Source organism: Macrotis lagotis, chromosome 3, assembly GCF_037893015.1.
Source record: "Macrotis lagotis isolate mMagLag1 chromosome 3, bilby.v1.9.chrom.fasta, whole genome shotgun sequence".
Taxonomy (NCBI): Eukaryota; Metazoa; Chordata; class Mammalia; order Peramelemorphia; family Peramelidae; genus Macrotis; species Macrotis lagotis.
The window spans coordinates 43,577,713-43,597,717 of NC_133660.1; the positions used below are offsets into that span (position 1 = coordinate 43,577,713).

Consider the following 20,005-nt stretch of genomic DNA (forward strand, 5'->3'; position numbering starts at 1 on the left):
GCCAGGAGCACCAGAGCCCACATCCAGCCCCGTACACCCAACAATCACCCAGGGTGTGACATGCAAGCCACCCCAACCCCACTGCCCTGCAAAAACCAAAAAGAAAAATGAAAAAAAAAAGACCCAAAATACAATAAAATAGTAATAATAGTGGGGGTGGCTGGGTGGTGGATAGAACATTGGTCCTTGATCCAGGAGCACCCGGGTACAAATCCAGCCTCAGACACCCAATGATCACCCTGCTATGTGGCCCCAGGCAGGCCACCCAGCCCCATTTGCCCTGCACCCCCCCCCCCAAAAAAGTAATAATAATAATAAAAAAGTGTGCTTGAGTCTTTGTTCCAATACCAACAACTCTATTGTGGGTAGATCACATTCTTTATGATAAGTCCATGGCAACTCCTTCCTTTCGTATTTCGCTACTAACATGTACTATATTTTCTCTCTCTGTTCACTCTGACTCTGCAGTAGGGTTGCTGAGTGGCAAAGCAAACAGATCCCCGGCTCTGGGGCCAAGAGGCACCAAGCCCCCTTACCACCCCTTAGGCCCAGCATCCACCTGGTCCTATGGTCCCAGACAGGCCATCCAATCCCAGCCCCTTGCAAGAAGTAAAAAAGAAAATGCGTTATATCTGACCACTCTCCCCCCATGGTCCATCCTCTCCTCCATCAGTCACATCACCCCCCTTCCCCCTGTCCCCCACCTCCTTCTTACTCCAGATGCCTATACCCCATTGAGTATATATACTGTTTCCTCTCCCAGCCACCTCTGATGAGAGTGAAGATTCCCTCATTCCCTCTTGCCTTCCCCCTTTCCATATCATTGCAATAGCTCATTGTAATAAAGAAAAATCTTATTATATGAAATATCTTGGCCTAATCCACCTCTCCTTTTTCTTTCTCCCATTACATTTCCCTTTTTTTTCTATTGACTCCATTTTTACACCATATTTTATCTTCACATTCAGCTTTCTCCTGTGCTTCAACTATAAAAGCCCCTTCTACCTGCTCTATTAACTGAGAAGGTTCATATGACTATTATCAGTGTCATTTTTCTATGCAGGAATACATACAGTTCATCATCATTAAGTCCCTCATATTTTCCCCCCCTCCTCCAATCTCCATGCTTCACCTGAGTCCTGTATCTGAAGATCAAACCTTCTGTTCAGCTCTGGCCATTCCAAGAGGAAAATTTGAAATTCCCCTGGTTCATTGAAAGTCCATTTTTTCCCTGGAAGAGGACATTCATTTTTGCTGGGTAGTTGATCCTTGGCTGCATTCTAAGCTATTTTGCCTTCTGGTATATTTTATTCCAAGCCCTACAAGCTTCCAATGTAGTTGCTGCTAAGTCCTGTGTGATCCTGACTGCAGCTCCATGATATTTGAACTGTGTCCTTCTGGCTGCTTGTAATATTTTCTCTTTGACTTGGGAGTTCTGGAATTTGGCTATAATATTCCTGGGGGTTGGATTTTTGGGATCTCTTTCTCAGGGTGGGGGGGAATCAGTGGATTCTCTCCATTACTATTTTGCCCTCTGCTTCTAGAATATCAGGGCAATTTTCCTGTAGTAATTCTTTGAAAATGATGTCAAGGCTCTTTTCCTGATCATGACTTTCAGGTATTCCAATAATTTTTAAATTATCTTTCCTAAGTCTGTTTTCTGTATCAGTTGCTTTTTCAGTGAGATGTTTCACATTTTCTTCTAATTTTTCATTTTTTTGATTTTGAAGTATTGAGTCCTGGTTTCTTGTAAATTCATCAATCTCCCTGAGTTCTATTCTTTGTCTGAAGGATTTGTTCTCCTCAGAGAGTTTTCTTATCTCTTTTTCCATCTGGCCAATTTTGCTTTTTAAAGCATTCTTCTCCTCAATAACTTTTTGAACTGTTTTATCATTTGACCTAAGCTGGTTTTTAGCATGCTATTTTCTTCAGCATTTTTTTGGATTTCCTTGACTAGGCTGCTGACTTCATTTTCATGTTTTTCCTGCATCTCTCTCTCATTTCTTTTCCCCTCATTTGATTTTCAAAGTCTTTTTTGAGTTCTGTCATAGCCTGATCCCAGTTTCTGCTTTTCTTGGAGTCTTTAGATACAGGAGCTTGTGCTTCCTCATCATCAGACTGAGTATTTTGATCCTTCTTGGTATCATAGATAATGTATTTCTCAATGGTGTTCCTCTTGTTTCTCTGCTTGCTCATTTTCTCAGCCTGAGCCTGGTTTGGGGGTGCTTCCTGAGCTTTTGGGACACTCCCACAAGGGTCTCAGTGTGTGAGGCTCTGTTCTCCCTCCTGGTCTACGAATGACCGTATGTGCCACCTTCTACCATGGGGCTGAGGTGTAGAGGGCCCCTGCTGTTCTATTGGGGTGGTGGCCTAGACTGTGATCTGAATTTGAAATGTGGTCAGAGCCCCAGAGTCCTATTCCAAACGCAGAGGACAGAGCTTGGCAGTTTCTCTCTCTTCACTCCCCTCCCTAGGTTCAATGAACTCATGCTCTGGGGGCTCCTGCTTATGGGCTCTGTCTGCTTCTGCTTCCTGGAACTCGGCTGCTCTGGCCATGCTGCTCTCTGTGTGCCCTGAGGGCTGCGTTTCATGTGCTTGCTCTGGCAGAGATCCCCCCACTGATCCCCCAATTTGTGCCTGGTGTTCCCCAGGGCATATCTCAGGAAATGCCCCCGCTGCTGTGAGCCACGGCTCCCAGCTCCCTGGGGCTGCCTCCTGGAGGCTGAAGTTCTTTCACTCCGGCAGGCCACCCCTCTGGCGGCCACCCCTCTGACCCCAGGGAGCAGAGCCTTTCTGCTCTTTTCCAGGTTACCTTGAGCTCTGGGTCCCTCTGTGGGTTCTGTCTCTCAAAAATTTAGTTAGAGTCCTTAACTTATAAATTTTATTAGAGCACCTAAGACACAATCCATTCTTGTCTCCATCTTGGCTCTGCCTCAACAATTTCTTTCTTTCTCCAAAAAAGTAAAATATGGAGGAAATCTTCTAGCCACCTGGTATCTGAACATTGAAACTTAGGAGACTTAGTCTTGGTTGTTGCCATATTGTAGACATGAAAAGTCTATCTTGAGAAGTTTAGTTTTTGATCAGTACTCAGAAAAGAAAATATAAAGTCAGAGAGTAGCTAAAGCCATATATTGAACTTCTCCAGTAGCCATAAGATGCTCTTTTGAGGCAAAGGAAAAGAAGAAATCCTATCCCAGCCCCTCCTATATTCTGGAAGAGAGATAAACAACACAAAAAAGTCACAGCAGCAACAATTGCTAACAAAGTGATGTGCCACATGCCATATTATTACAAACATTATCTCATTTAAACCTCCCAACAACCCTAGAAGGTGGATGCTGTTATAATCCACATTTTAAAGATGAGAAAACTGAATTTGCCCAGGGTCACACAGCAAATAAGTGTATATAAAAAGTCATATTTGAATTCAGATCTTCTGTTTCTAAGCCAGGACCCTATCCACTGTCCCACCTGGTTGTCCCAACTAGGATTTTAGAGTACAGAAGGAAAAGGAAGTCCTCAAATAGAAAGAGAGATTATCCCCCTCTCCACTCCATACCCTACTTTTACAGCTCTCTTTCAAAGTTCACAGAACTGTATGGTCCCTGAGTCCATTCCTTTGAGTCCATTCCCAGAGGGGTTATATGTGTTTTCTCAGCAAGGAGATTGTGCACATCTCTACCTCTGTGAATTCATCAAGTTTAATGGAGAACTCATTCATGCTTACCAAGAATTATGAAAAACTAAGAATTCAAGAAAACCTCCATTATTGGGAAGTCAGGAACAACATGTGAAGGAGAGAAATTCTGAGAGGATCACAGTATAGAATAAGATATTCATTCATTACTTTCCCCACTCTTTCTCCAAGTCATCTCTAGTACCTTTCCAGGGCTTTCTCTGCTGAAATCAAAAATATATTTTATGTCTCTTTTGGTATAATGGTGGACATTTCCATCTACTTTTTACATTCTGATTGAAGAACTTTCTATTCTGTTTTGGCTTTCTTGACTGTTGCCTTTTCATCAGTTAGTTCATTGTTCTTTCCTTATTTATTATTCCATATAGCTAGTTCAAATGATGATGTAGTGATAATTTGGAGTGGAGGTGGAATTGAGGGGAAAGAAGAAAAACTTTTCCAGACCACATCGCATCCTGTCCAACAATTTCCTGGATATTTTAAAATTAACAATTAATTTTCTTCATTGGTAGCTAATTGAATAAAAGTTTTGTCTTCATCAAAATATAAAGTTTAGTAACAGTAACAAAATTAAGTTACATTATCTCTGAATCTATGTAGTGTTCTGAAGTTTAAAATTTGAGTATCTAAAATTTTTAAAAATATTTGAGGAGTGTTCCAGATCCCAATGGGAAAAAGATTACTTTCTTATAAAATCTGCATTAGAAGAGAAGAAATATTGATTTCAGAAGGTTCAGAAAATAGAGAAGGAAGGTTCCAAGAACTAAAATTCTTTCAGGAAAGTCACCCCCAAGAGGATGTTCTAGGTTTTTAATCATTTGTTTGTTTTAAAAGGAAAAAGAAAAGAATCTGCAAACTATTGATAAATGATCATAACTTAAATTCCTGGTAAAATTCTAGAATTTATCAATAAATAGAGATGGGTATTGTACATCTAGAAAAGGAAGCAGTGATTAGAAAAAGCAAGAAAGTTTTCATAGAGTAGGTCTTATCTAACTGATAAGACTCATCTACCAGACTAATCTCATTTCCTTTTTGACAGGTTACATGAGTAGATGAGGGTGAAGTTGTTGATATGTTGGCAAAGGAAAAGTTTATGGTAAAGTGTCTCATTCTATTCTTTTTTTCTTTTTAAACTAAGCATTTATTTTCTTTTTTTTACAAATTACTGTTTATTAACCATCACAGGTAGCAAAATACTTAATATGGCTCTAATATAAAATCTACCCCTTGAAATTTTACATTGCATCATATCTTAATGTTAGCTTCCAAGTTTTTTCATTTCACTCAAGCAAAATATTGGTGTTGTATGTAACACTTAAAATATCAATTCCAAAACAATGTCATTCTCATCTTGAAAAAGGGGAAAAAAATCACATTTATGTTTATTTTATGTTATGAAAATGAAAAATAAAAGCCACTTCCATAATATAAATTAATTGTGCTCTACTACTTTATTCAAATTATTCCCTGGATTAATTAAATATTCTAATCCTATTGGATTCTTGATCATTTCTGGTACTGTTAAGAGCAGGAGAACTGGGTTGGCAGGCAATGAGTCCCATCTGTAAAACTTCATAATTCAAACAAACTAGTATTTGAAGGAATATTTACTATTGTCCACAAAGAACAGTCTCAATATTTGTAAAAAAATATATTTTTTTTACGAAGAACTATGATGTTACTCTTCTTTCTGAAGGCTCAAATTGTCCCGCTTCAAACTTTTCTTTGAACTTTAAGTAATCTCTTCTTTTATCAAAATGTTTAATCCACTGAGGGGGGCAGTTTGATTCAAAAATGCTTCTTAAATTTTTACACTTAGAGGCATCTTCGGTATTTTCATCCAAGCACTTCCAGTAGTCATTCCAAGCTCCCCAGAAAACTTGCCTTTCTTTCTTGGAAGGTGCTGTCATTTTTACTGCCCGGTGCCCAAGCCGGAGCCCTCCTGATGGGACTCCTCCAGCTGGAGGGGGCGGGGTCTCCTCAGCATTTATTTTCTCATCCTTTTTTATTCCATTCCATCCATTAAGAAAAGAAAACAAAATCCTTGTTCATATATGCATAATTGAATAAAGTCATATTCCTCATTGGTGATGTTCTGAAATATACATCTTAGTCTGGATCTTGAATCACCATCTCTATCAGTAGGTGGATGGTGATATCATCAATTATCTCCAATTATGGTTGATCACTGAAATAATGAGTTTGTTTGTCTTTACTGTTCTTATATAAATTGTTCTATCTATTTTTTAATATTTGGTTTTTTTATACTATTACAATAGTCTTGTTGCAAGAGTAAACATAAAGCCCCCCCCACCCAAAAAAAAGTTGAGAAAACTCAAGAATAGTGAGGGAAAAAAACATACTTCAGTCTGTGTTCAGATTCCAATGACTTTGTCTCTGGGATAGATTGCCTTCTTTGTCATAAGTCCATCAGAGAAGTTGCTTCAATATTTTTCCCACAGTTGCTATCACTAGCTGTATTTTCCTCCACTCTATTCCTCCCCACTCTCATTTATTCCATTCTCTCTCCCTTTTCATACTGTTCCTATTCAAAAATGTGTTGTATTTGAGTGTCTTCTCTCACTATCTTCCCTCTCTTCTATCACCTACTCCCCTCTTCCCTCCCCCATTTCCCCCTTATTACATCCCTTCCCTCTCATTTTTCTCTAGGGTAAGACAGATTTCTATACTCTATTAAGTGTGTGTGTGTGTGTGTGTGTGTGTTTGTGTATGTGTGTGTGTGTGTGTGTGTGTGTTATTTCCTCTCTGAGCCATTTCTGATGAGGATGAAGGCTTACTCATTCCCCCTTTCCTTCTCCCATTCCAGGCCATTGTAAAAGCTTTTTCTTGATTCTTATGTTAAATATCTTAGCCCCTTCTTCCTCTCCTCTCTCCCTCCAAGTACTTTCCTTTATCACCCACTGACTACATCTTTTTACTATATTATACCATCATATTCAGCTCCTTCCTGTGCCTTGTCTATATATGCTCCTTCTAACTGTTCTTATAAATGAGAAAGTTCATATGAGTTATCAGTATCTTCTTCCCATGCAGGAATACAAACAGTTCAGCATCATTAAGTTCCTCATACTTGGTACTTCTCATCCACCCCCTCAACGGTTCACCTGAGTCCTGTACTTGGAGACCAGACTTTCTGTTCTGCTCTGGTTGTTTCAATAGGGAAATTTGAAAGTCCCCTGTTTCATTGAAAGTCCATCTTTCCCCTGAAAGAAGTTGTTCAGTTTTGCTAGGTAGTTGATTCTACATTGTAAACCAAGATCTTTTGCCTTCCAGAATATCATATTCCAAACCCTACAAGCCATTAATATGGATGCTGCCAAATCATGTGTATTCCTGACTATAGAGCTACAGTAGTTGAATTGTTTGTTTCTGGCAGCTTTTATTATTTTCTCTTTGACTTGGGAGTTTTGGAATTTGGCTATAGTATTCCTATAATTTTCTTTGGGGATTTCTTTCAGGAGGTGATCGGTGACTTCCCTCAATTTCTACTTTACCCTCTGTTTCCAGGATCTCAGAGAAATTTTGCTGTATTATTTCTTGAAAAATGAAGTCTAGGGGTGGCTAGGTGGCATAGTGGATAAAGCACCGGCCTTGGAGTCAGGAGTACCTAGGTTCAAATCCGGTCTCAGACACTTAATAATTACTTAGCTGTGTGGTCTTGGGCAACCCACTTAACCCCATTGCCTTGCAAACCCCCCCCCCCAAAAAAAAAAGAAAACAAAAATAAAGTCTAGGCTCTTTTCCTGGTCATGACTTTCAGGTAGCCCAATAATTTTTAAATTATCTCTCTTGGATCTGTTTTCATGGTCAGTTGCTTATGAGATATTTCACATTTTCTTCTAATTTTTGTTTTTCTTGGTGCAGTTTTATTTCTTCCTTATTTCTCATGAAGTCATCAGCTTCCTTTAGTTCCATTCTGCATTTGAAGGAGTTATTTTCTTCAGAGAACTTTTTTTATCTCCTTTTCTAGCTGGCAAATTCTGCTTTTTAAGGAATTCATCTCTTCATTTTCCTTTTTTCTTTGCTTTTTCCATTTGGCCTAAACTGGTTTTTACATATTGTTTTCTTCAGTATTTTTTGTATTTCTTTCACCACGCTGCTGATTTGGTTCCCATGATTTATCTGTGTTACTCTCATTTATCCTTTCAATTTTTCCTCTACCTCCTTTACTTGTTTTTCAAAGTCTTTTTTTGAGCTCATCCATAACCTGAGCCCATTTTCTATTTCTCTTGGAGGTTTTGGACACAGGAGCTTTGAGTTTGTCATCTTTTGAATCTTCCATGGGACCAAAGTAATTTTCTGTAGTCAGATTCTTCTTTTTCTATTTTTTGCTCATTTTCTCAGCCTATGACTGATTTACCATACTTCCAAAGCTTTGGGAGTTTTGAGCACACCATACAGGGACCTTAATTCCTCCAAGGTCTTATGAGTGCTCTGACTGCTCTCTTGCCTGTGTTCAGGACCACCCCTCTGCCCTGGAGCTATGAGGAGGGTTCCTGCTTGGCTATGGTGGTGTTGTGAGGGCCTGGACTGCAACCTGGATCTGAGTGTAGGCAAAGAGCTGAGTCCCACCCCAGGGAGAGCAGAGAGACCTCTACAGTTTCCCCCAACTCTTTTATCATCTATGGGCTGAGAGCTCTGGACATGCTGGATGACTCTGCTGACCACCACTGCAAATTCTCACCCTGGGGTTGCTCTGAGGCTGGAGCTCTGCTCTGTTGCAGCAGAGTTCTCTCACCACCCCTTCCAGCTATTCCTAGTAATTCCTGGGCCAAGAGGTCTGAAAACTACCCCCACTGCCATGGACTCAGGCACCCCCAGGGACTCAGACATGAGCCCCAGCTGTACTGCAGTTGTGCTGTGACTACACTATGGCTCTGGTCTGGTGAAACAGACCTTTCCTGTGGAACTTCTAAGTTGTCTTGGACTGGGAAATTGTATCACTCACTTTTTCTGTGGGTTCTGCCCCTCTAAATTTTGGCTAGAGTCATAATTTATTGGCTTTTGGAGTTTTGGGGGGAACGAGTTTCCAGGAATTCCTGCCTTCGTGCCACCATCTTATCCCCACCCCTCTCATTCTATTCTTGTGGAGAAGATAGGGAGATACATTAGCTAATAATAAAACCAAATAGTTTCAGAACTATTTGCATGACCAGACATTAAAAAAAATGTCCATGGTACAAAGCCAAAATGGCAGGACTTCTTAGTGGAAGGCTACTAGGAAAGAGAAGACAAGGGAATGGAAGAGTAGGGAAGGGAAAGGAAGGGAATAGGAAAGAAGGGAAAGGGGAAGGGAAAGGAGAAAGAAGAAGGAAAGCAAAGGAAAAGGAATGAGAGAGAGAGAGAGAGAATAAGTAAGTAAATGAAATGAAAGAAAACATGCTAAAATGAATAAGGATGTTCAGTCCAATCCAAATAAGAACTGAGGTATACCAAAAGTAGTTTTAAAAGATGACTGTTATTTTCTAAATAGATTATAGAAGGGCAGCTAGGTGGCACAGTGGATAGAGCACCGGCCCTGGAGTCAGGATTACCTGAGTTCAAATCCGGCCTCAGACACTTAATACTTACCTAGCTGTGTGGCCTTTGGCAAGACACTTAACCCTATTGCCTTGCAAAAACTAATAAACACACAAACAAACAAACAAATAAATAAATAAATATATTGTGGAAGATTGAATAAATATCTACCAAGAGGCCCAAAAATGATAAATGATCTAGCATAGCAAGAGTCATAGCAAGGGAGAAGAAGGAAAGTGTAGAAGACAATATCACCACTACAAACATAAACAACCCTTGTCTTTTTTTTCTACCAAACATTGCCGAAGAAAAATTTCAGAGTAAGGGTGAGAATGAAATCAAGTCCAAAACAAGGTACATCTGAAGTAGGAAAAGGAGTGATATCTAGGAATAAAAACATTGTGTCTCAATATTTCAAGGTTTGAAGAGGTTTGAAAAGCTTTTCAAGTTTCAGATTGAATTCACAGTCACTGTCACACAGTCATAGAATACATAGCACAATTCCTATAAGGTCTTGGGGTAATTACACCAATAATTTGTAGCACTTTGTCTATGATCTCCACATAATTTTGAAAATACAGATGTGCCCATACATAACTGCCATAAACCTATGAGCATACCAAGTTCATTTGAGCAAAGAATACTCTCTGCTGTTTCCCAGAATAAAGGCAAAACATACTAATTATCCAAGCATAGGAGTCTAATTTTCACTCAGATAAGATGAACATTTATTTGTTGTCTAGGCAACTCATTGCATAAAGTGAGAATGGCCTCTTTAACTCTTCCTGAAGAATGAACTGGGATCACTTGCCAAGTATTACTCTTCCCTTGGTAACCCCTCCCTGTCCTCAAAAGGAGATAAGGACAGTTTTTTTCTGTTCCCCTAAGCAAGATAAGGTTTGATTGAGGTAGAACAATCTAGTTTTTAAAGTTCCCAATAGTTTTTCTCTTAAAGTGAAAAATATAAAAAAAAAGTTAGCTCTTGTAAATGTTCCCATTGCTTCCCTCCTTTTTCCCCATATAATCCTAATAGTAGCTGCTTTTCCCAGAGTGCTAATGGTTTTTTAATGAAAAAAAATTGTAGCTTTTGATATTCCAGTTCCCAATACTCTCTAGGTTTCTGTGACATCACTCTTTCCTTCATTCTCTTCCTACCTAGATGACAACTACTCCTTTGCTGGATCTTTGTCCAGGTCACACTCACTAATCACAGATATCCTGACTCTGTTCTAGTCCCTCTTCATCCTCTGTATTATTTCGCTTGGTGACTCATCAATTTCCTTGGATCCAACCATCTGCTCAATATTTAAGGTTCTCAGATCTTCTCTGCAGACCTCCAATCATATCTTCGACTGTTATTAAATATTTTAAACTAGATGTCCTATATACATTTTAAACTCTAAAAAAGGAACTTGTAATCTAACACCAAAAACCTCTCTAAACTTTCTAAGCTCTCTTACTATTTGGAGTACCACCATTCTTTCAGTGACTAAGGTGATCACCTCCTAATCCCATCATACAATCTGTTGCCAAGGCTGGTTGATTTAACCTTTGTACCAGCTCTCAAATACAGTCTCTTCTCTACTCTGGCACCATAGCTACCCCACCACAAGCCTTCACTCCTTGAATGTTGCAATAGCATACTGGAGGGTCCACTTGCCACAAGTTTCTCCCACTAGTTCATCTAGTCAGATGCCCCAAAATGATCTTCCTGAAGCTCAGGTCTGATCAGATTACCTTTACCCAAAAGGACCAAGTTACTTTTGGAATTCAAAGGCCTTCATATCCTGACTCTTCCTTACCTTTCTAGTCTTCTTACAACTCTCCCTATCTCCTATCCAAGTTCTTGACAGTGACACTGGTCTCTTTGCTGTTTCTGGAATAAGATATTCCATCTGACAACTGTGGGTATTTTTACTCTCTTCTCATCCACCTCCTGGTTTCCTTTGAATACCAGCTAAAATTCTGTATTTTTTTCCTACCAAGAGGGGGAACTGGTGCATTCTTTCTAGTTTCACCTGCCCTCTGGTTTTAATTCATGAGTTCTAGAAATATGCTAGTTAGAATTTTTAATGGTCATTTCTTCAGGGTATGATAAATGATTTCTTTTATCTATTTTTTTAGATTTTTTGCAAGGCAATGGGGTTAAATGACTTGCCCAAGGTCATACAGCTAAGTAATTATTAAGTGACTGAGTCCAGAGTTGAACTCAGGTCCTCCTGACTCCAGGGCCAGTGCTCTATCTTTTGTCTATTTTTAAGTCAATTGTTTTTGAAAGGATATGTCTTATATTTTCTTTTCCTTTTCTATCATTTGTTTTGTTTTAGTATTTCTTATTATCTCAGAGATTCTGTTCCATTTGGAGAATTTTTTACTTGACTAATATCTTGCAATTCCATTACCAAATTATTTATTCTCCATTTGTTTCTCTCTCCTAGAACTCTCATTTTGCTTAAATTATGATTTTTAAGACTGCTAGTAATTCTAATAAAATTTATGGCAAGGCTATTTTTTCATTTGAAACTTTGCTTTTAGCTACTACAGTTATTCTTTCTTCTAAGTTTATGCATCCCTAAGTCTATAATATTTCTTTTCCAACTGGTTCATACTTTATTTCATTTCCTCAGCCTTACTTCCTGAATTGTACTTGTGTTAGGATCAAGTTCTGTGCATTTTTGTAAGAAATTGTGAGGGTTCCTGTTTGGTCCTGAATCAATCTGTATGATCTTGAGTTCTTCCACTGCTTCCTTCAAGCATTGAGTTTTGTATCCTGCAAAGGACCTTTGAAATGGTTCAGACGATGAAACTGGGGTCTGTGTATGATCAGATCCTTGCTCTCCCAGTCTAATTTACATAGGCTCCTGACCCAGATTCATGGGTCAGAGTGCCAGCAAACATTTATATTTGGATATAATCTGAATCCCAAAATTCATTTGTATAGAACTTGTTCTTCATTGATAGAGATCATTGTCCTAGATCTGTGTGACATGTGAAGATGATATATTCTCATTTGTTCTTCTTTTAGTCTTGTGGTAACAACTAGTAACATCAGCATGGTCACAACTAAGGATTTGTTCCCTGAATGCATGATTGTCAGTTAGAATGCTTGGTTCTTTTCCCTATAATATGAGTGGTTTCTACCAACTCTCTTTTAGCTGAGAGCTCAGAGTTCTAGACAACAGGAAAGAGTATGGTTAATGATCTTGGGATATCTGCCAATTCTTACGGATGCTCACTTCACATAGGTCCAACTTTTGTACCTTGAGGTAACCAAGGAGGAGTCTTCCAGAGCCAGTTCCTGTGACTTCCCAAAAACCTATCATTTAATTTTCATTAATGTAAATGTAAATGGGTATAAATACTCAGAAATGTTAACCACTCCAAATTGGGGCTTAACTCATTGTTTTCTTGATTGTCTAGTCTTCAGAAAGGGAAAGGAAAAAATGTTAATGCAGATTAAATTTAAAAGTGTATCCTTTATCTTCAGAAAGATGATCATTCATCAATATATCACTAGTTAGAAACTGTGCCATCTTGACTTCAGGTTCCCCAGGAAGCTTCAACAATCATTATGGACTTTGAGACCTCACCACTCTGACCAATAAAATCTTGGGAACTACTTCTTTGCCTCCTAAGAAAATTTTATTTTTATTTTTTGACTAGTCAAAGGGCAGGAGGGGGAACCATGATAGAGAATTATTCTATTACCTGGAATCAAATCTGAAATCAATGAACAAGTCTATTGACTTTTCTTACTCTTTCAGAAAACAGATTTTACCTTTTCATAAGAAAGTGGACAGCAATTACTGACAACCCTAATCATTCCCTTCATTTAAAGCCTCTTTATAATGAAGAATTTTATAACAAAAATCATATTTTTTTTATAGGACACTATCTAGTGCTGGCAAAGAACTGAAAGACAATTTTTTGAAAGCTTTAGCACAAAGGGAGGATGACAACCGTAGTGGAAAAGTAACTGTGAGTAAATTTGAAGCAACACAAAATAAAATATGTATAAGCCAAATCCTGAATTATAGGTATAATTTTCATAAAATAATCATTTAATTAAAATTAATAAAATATTTTATGAAAAGTATTTTATTTTATTTTCATGTTTTCATTTTACATTTTAGTTTTGTTTAGAATTATTTTCCTTCAAAGGTAGGAAATATAAGATAATAGAAATTATTTTCACTAAAATGTGCAACTTTTTAAAGTAAAGTAAGAAAGCAACTTATGAGTTTTAACTTTTCCACCATGATTGACATTAAAATAATGGTTTTGAAGATGGGAATAGAAGACATTTAGAGAGATAATTTAGAGTTATTTCAATCCAAGTGAAACAGTCCTTTTGGATTCAAATGATAAGTCTGATGCTTTTTCATGACATTAATATTACAAAAGATTATCTTTTTCAGGATGCTGTTTAATATATAATACTTTTACTAATGGATATGTTACATATAAAATATATCTCAAATCAGAATTGAATGAAGAAAATGAAAAATCTTGAGGATATAATAGTAAGTGATAAAAATAACCAGAAGTAATGTAATAGAAAAGTAGAACAGGAAACATATATATATATATATTATATATATATATATATATAATATATATATATAATCTTGATGTATTTATACATACATATATTTGTATAATTATGTTTTGTCTTTCAGTCTCAAAGAAGACAATGTTATTAGGGAGTTGATGCCATAAAAATGAGTGTGGGGGCTGCTGGGCTAAGTCACTAGTCTTTCTTACTTCTTCAGAGCCATCTTGATCCAGTGCCCAGATATGAATCAGGATAACTAGAAATGGTACTGGATGAGAAGCTATCAAGGTTAAGTGACTTGCCCAAGGTCACATAACTACTAAATGTCTAAGGTTGAATTTTAACTTGGGTTCTTTTGATTTCAGGCACTCTCTTCCTACTGTGCCATCTAGCTACTATATATATATATATATATATATATATATATATATATATATATATATATATATGTATATATATATATACACATATTGTATATACACATGTGCATGATCTTGGTATATATCTGTATATGTTCATACATGTTTAACAGCATGAAACAGATTTCTATAGACTATACCAAGTTTATTCCATTTTCTAAAACTTGAAGGACTATAAATGCAGGTTACATTATTATTGTTTGGGGACACTAATTCTTTCATCTAGTTTGTATAACATAAATTCAATAAAATTTCCATTACTGCTTTACCCAAGTCATTGCAACAAATGTTTCAGAATAGAATGACAATAGAGAGCTGTATGACTCTACAAGAAACTGACCCACTGATGAGGAAGCACCATTGTAGTTTTTTCACCCAGATTTAAATTCACCTATTTTGCTATCCAAAGAACAACTCCAAATTTTGTTCACATATAACAAAATTAACTAAAATATATTCATACACATATCTTGAGAGACTTTGTCAAATGGCACAGTGAAATCCAAGTATAATCTAGTCTGGCTTTTATTTCTTTTTACCAGAATCTATGATTCCAAAATAGACTCCAGTAAAGATCTGAAATATATGATTCCAAAGAGGATAGAAATTCTCTCTACCAATGAAACAGGCAACTCTCCAGGGTCCCTAAAAGGATGAGTGACTTGTTTATGATCACTTTACTAACACGTTTAAAGGATAGGGTTTGAACATAGGTCTTCATAAGTTTATACTCTATACCTCATTGTCTCTCCAGTTTGTTAATCCTATCAAAAAAAATGAGTTGATTTTGCAATGCCTGTTCTTTGTGAACCCATACTGGACTTTACTAATCACTGATACCCTTTTATAGTACATAGAATTCATCCTTTTAGAAATATGTTCTAGAAATTTCTTTGGAATTACAAAAAACAAGCTTACCACTCTGAATATGGCTTCAGGAGTGTGCCTCACCATTTCTGAAATTCAAAATAACATTAAAACCCTTGCCCATCTTCAATGAGCACCTCACTTGTTTTCCACCACATTTTAGATGTCATTATTTAGCAGTCATATCCAACAAATCTCTCTATGTAGTCATAAACCAGAACTTGATCCCAACTGGTAATCTTTCTTGCCATTTCTCCATTCATTTTGACCTTCAATTTCTTATTGAAATTGAACTTTTCTGCAATAAGATGTTCCAAAAATCTTAGTGCAGTTTTAAACTGCTAAAACTTAAAAGCTTCTAATAAACTTTAAAACTTATTCTTATCTGAAAATGAGTTTCTTGGAAGAGAAAGCAGAAGCAAAAGAAGCCTTGGCCAGAAGGACTTAAGTATGGAACTATGACCGATATTCAGGCACATTAAGTTCTGCAAATCTCATCTCTAGGTTGGTTTTGGCCACCAGCACTCTTTAAGAAAGATAATAGAGAGAGAGAGATAAGCTATAATCTGTCATGTGAAAGGTACACCCGTAGAACCAAATACTTGATTTAATAAAGAATTTAAAAATATAGTAGTAGTTAGACTCCTAAATTTATGAGAGTTTTATGTTTCTTTAAAGTTTTACTTAATTTTCTTTAGGAATCATTACTGTCTAAAGGTTGGCTTGATCTCCAAGAAATAATTTGACATGTGGTTTTGATCACCTTTAAACTGCATCAAAAAATTATTCCAGTTAAGATAAACAATATCATGAAGTTCATTTTTCCAGCTCCAATAAAGATCTGAAAAGAACAACAGGAAAAATAATATTCAAGACATAAAAAATGAAAAAAAGATAATCACTTTCATCTTGCCCAGCATAGAACAAAAAGGCTTGTGGGTACTGAGAAGGAGCAGGAAAGCAATAAATCTTGCTGATAGGGCAACTAGATGATGCAGTGGATAGAGCACTGGCTTTGGAATCAGGAGAACCAGAATTCAAATCCAGTCTCAGACACTTGCCACTTACTAGCTGTGTAACCTTGAGTAGCTCCTTTAACCCTGATTGCCTCATATCCAGTACCATCTCCAGTTGTCCTGATTCACAGTTGTTCACTGAACTCAGATGGCTCTGGAGGAGAAAGTGGCCTGGTGACTTATCACAGGATCCCCTCACTCAAATTCAATTCATGCATTTGGCATGGGGTCCCCTCCCTGATGTCATGATCTTCAAGAATGAAGGATAAATATCAGCAGCAGCATCAAATCTTGTTAAGGGCAACTGGAGTTACTTCAAGTCTACAATTGCCTGACCAGGGACATTTTTGTAGGGTCCTATCTCAGAGACATAGATTACTATGCAATAATCACATTTTTCTAAAACAATTGTTGTAAATAATAGAACAAGAAGCAAAAGAAGGGGAAAATATGAGGATATGATGGAAGAATATATAGAATGAACAATCATAATTGAATATAAATGGAATGACCTCAGCTGCAAAATTAAAGTGACAAAATGAATTAGAAAAGAGTATAATAACAAGCTGTTTACAAAAAAAACAAACACATGCTTGAAAACTATATATTCACACAAAGTTAAAATAGAAGCCTGGAATAGAATTTATTATGCCTCATGCAATTCTATTAGGTAGAGGAAGGGATTATGATTTCAAAGGCAAAGTTAAAAATAGATATGATTAAAATAGACAAACAGGACAACAACTTTATGTTTAAAAGCATGAAAAGGTACTAAAGAGCATAGCATCTGGAATAGTTAATTTAATTATAGATATAGATATTAAAACTATAATATTTGGGGATCTTAATGAGTCCCTTTCAGAAGTAGATAAATCTGATAATAAAAAAGCAAATGACCCCAAAAGGTTTGTTTGTTTGTTTTTTTGGTTTGTTTGTTTTTTAAATAAATTAGCTCTTTAGAGATTTTTTAATGGCAATAAAAAGAATATATATATATATATATGTATATATACAATATATAAACCTTTACAAACATTTGACCTTATGTTAGGGCATAAAAGCCATATAAAAATAAAAATCATAAAAGATAATTGCAGAGATTAAATATTAAAGACTTTTTTTTACTTATTTTAACAGTATATTATAGGTAAAGATGGCTTTCAACATTTGCTTTTATAAAACTTTCTCCTTCCCTCTCCTCTCTCTCCCTCCCCAAAACAGTAACCTGATATAATCTGATATTGTGTGTGTATGTGTGTGTGTATGTGTGTACAACCATCTTAAACTATTTTCCATATTAGTCATTTTGTGAAAAAAGAATCAGAAAAAAAGGGAAAACCATGAGAAAGGAAAAAATATGAAAAAATGAAAAGAGATTTCTTTGATCTGCATTTGAACTCCATAGTTCTTTCTCTGGATGTGGATGGCATTATTCGTGACAAGTCTTTTGGAATTATCTTAGATGTCTGTATTTTTGAGAAGAACTAAATCTATCATAGTTTATACACAAAGTTTTTCTTACTGTTTACAATATTCTCCTAATTCTCACTTCACTTAGTATTAGCTCACATAAGTCTTTCCAGTTTTTTTCTGAAATCTGCTCATGATTTTTTATAGAAAAATAATATTCCATTACATTCATAGACTGAAATCTGTTCAGTTATTCTCCAATTGATGGCCATCCCTTCAGTCTCATTTTTTTTGCCATCACAAAGAGTGATACTATAAATAATTTTGTACATGACAATCTTTTCTCCTTTTTTATGATCTCTATGGAATAGAGACCTAGAAGTGGTATTGCTAGATGAAAGATCAATTATTATATGTACAGTTTTATTGCCCTTTAGGCATAGTTCCAAATACCTCTCCAGAATGGTTGGATCAGTTCACAACTCCACCAGGAATGCATCAGTGTCCAATTTTCCCACATCTCCTCCAACATTGACCATTTTCCTTTTTTCGGTCATTTTATATAATCTGCTAGGTGTGCAGTGGTACCTCAAAGTTGTTTAAACTTCATTTCTCTAATCAATAACAATTTAGACAGGGTGGCTAGGTGGCACAGTGGATGGCACCAGTCCTGGATTCAGGAAGTCCTGAGTTCAGATCTAATCTCAGACACACATTAACTTGCAGTGTGACTCTGGGCAAGGCACTTAACCCTGATTGCCTCCTATCTAGGGTCATCTCCAGTCATCCTCATTCATCTTGTCACTGGACCCAGATGGGTCTGGAGGAGAAAGTAAGACTGGTTACTTAGCACAGCACTCCCTCACTCAAATCCAGTTCATGTTCTTGCTATAGCACCACCAAATGCTTCTTCAAGAATGAAATGATGTTAATTTAGAGAAATTTTCATGTGGAAATAATGTTAATTTCTTCATCTGAAAACTCCCTGTTCATATCCTTTGACTATTTATCAATGAATGAATTACTTATATTCTTATAAATGTAACTCAATTCTCTATATATTTTAGAAATGAGACCTTTGTTTTCCTTCTAATCTTTTTTTTAATTTAATGTAGTCAGAATTATCCATTTTGCATTTCATAATGGTCTCTATCGCTTCTTTGATCATAATTCTCTCCTCTCCATAGATAGGATAGGCAAACTATTCATTGCTCTCCTAATTGGCTTATGGTATCACTCTTTATGTTTATACCATGTACCCATTTCCACCTTATCTTGATATTTAAGTGTGAGATGACCTAGTTTCTGCTATATCATTTTCTAGTTTTCCCAGTGGCTTTTGTCAAATTGAGTTTTTCAAAGAGATTACTATAGTCATTTACTATTGTGTTTTGTGTACATAATATATTCCACAGATCTACTATTCTATTTCTTAGCCAGAACCAAATAATTTTGATTGGTGCTTCATAATATAATTCTAGATTTGACATGGCTAAATTATCTTCTTTTGCATTTTTTATTAATTCCCTTGATATTCTTGATATTTTGTTCTTCCAGATGAATGTTATTAATATTTTTCTAGATATATAAAATAATTCTTGGTGGTTTGATTGGTATGGCACTGAATAAGTAGACCAATTTAGGTAGAACTGTCATTTTTGCTATAGTAGCTCAGACTATCCATTAGTAATTGACATTTTTCCAATTATTTAGATCTGACTTTATTTGTGGGGAAAGTGTTCTGTAATTGTGTTCATATAGTTCCTGGATTTGTCTTGGCAGGTAGACTCCCAAATATTTAATATTGTCTACAGTTTTAAATGTAATTTCTCTTCCCATCTCTTGTTGTTTGACTTTGTTGGAAATATATTAGAAATGCTGATGATTAAAGTGGGTTTATTTTGTATCCTACAACTTTGCTAAAATTGTTAATTGTTTCAACTCGTTTTGCAGTTGATTTTCTAGGATTTTTCTAAGTATACTACCATTTCTGCCAGGAGTTATAGTTTTGTTTCCTCATTGCCTATTCCTAATTTCTTCTATTTCTTTTTCTTCTTAGTACAATATTGAATAATAATGAGATAACGCACAATCAAGCAGCTAGATGGTGCAGTAAATTGTGCCTCGACCCTGAGGTCAGGAAGATCTGAGTTCAAATCCAATGACCTTAGACACTTACTAGCTATGTATCCTTGGGAAGTCATTTAACCCTGATTACTTCACATCCAGGGCCATTTCCAGTCATTCTGATTCATTTCTGGCTACTGGACCCAGATGGATCAGGAGGAAATAGTGAGACTGATGACTTAGCACAATGCCCCCTCACACAAATCCAATTCATGTGCATATCATGGCATCACCTCCCTGATGTCATTGTCTTCTTCAAGAATGAATGACAAAAATCATCATGAAACAGGCATCCTTTATTTCACCCTTGATCTTATTGGGAATGCCTTTAATTTATCCCCATTACCTCTAACTTCTATACTTTCAT

The 20,005-nt window shown here is 36.4% G+C and overlaps 1 protein-coding gene and 1 pseudogene across 2 annotated transcripts in view; one reads left to right on the forward strand and one right to left on the reverse strand.

Moving 5' to 3' along the window:
• Positions 1-20,005, forward strand: part of CFAP299 (cilia and flagella associated protein 299) — a 456,940-nt gene that overhangs the window by 175,564 nt on the left and 261,371 nt on the right. For both annotated transcript variants that reach the window (XM_074228570.1, XM_074228571.1), the window contains exon 3: positions 13,132-13,222. In XM_074228570.1, coding sequence (XP_074084671.1) covers positions 13,132-13,222 — 91 coding nt within the window. The remainder of the gene's footprint in view (positions 1-13,131; positions 13,223-20,005) is intronic.
• Positions 5,374-5,613, reverse strand: LOC141516064 (cytochrome c oxidase assembly factor 6 homolog pseudogene; annotated as a pseudogene).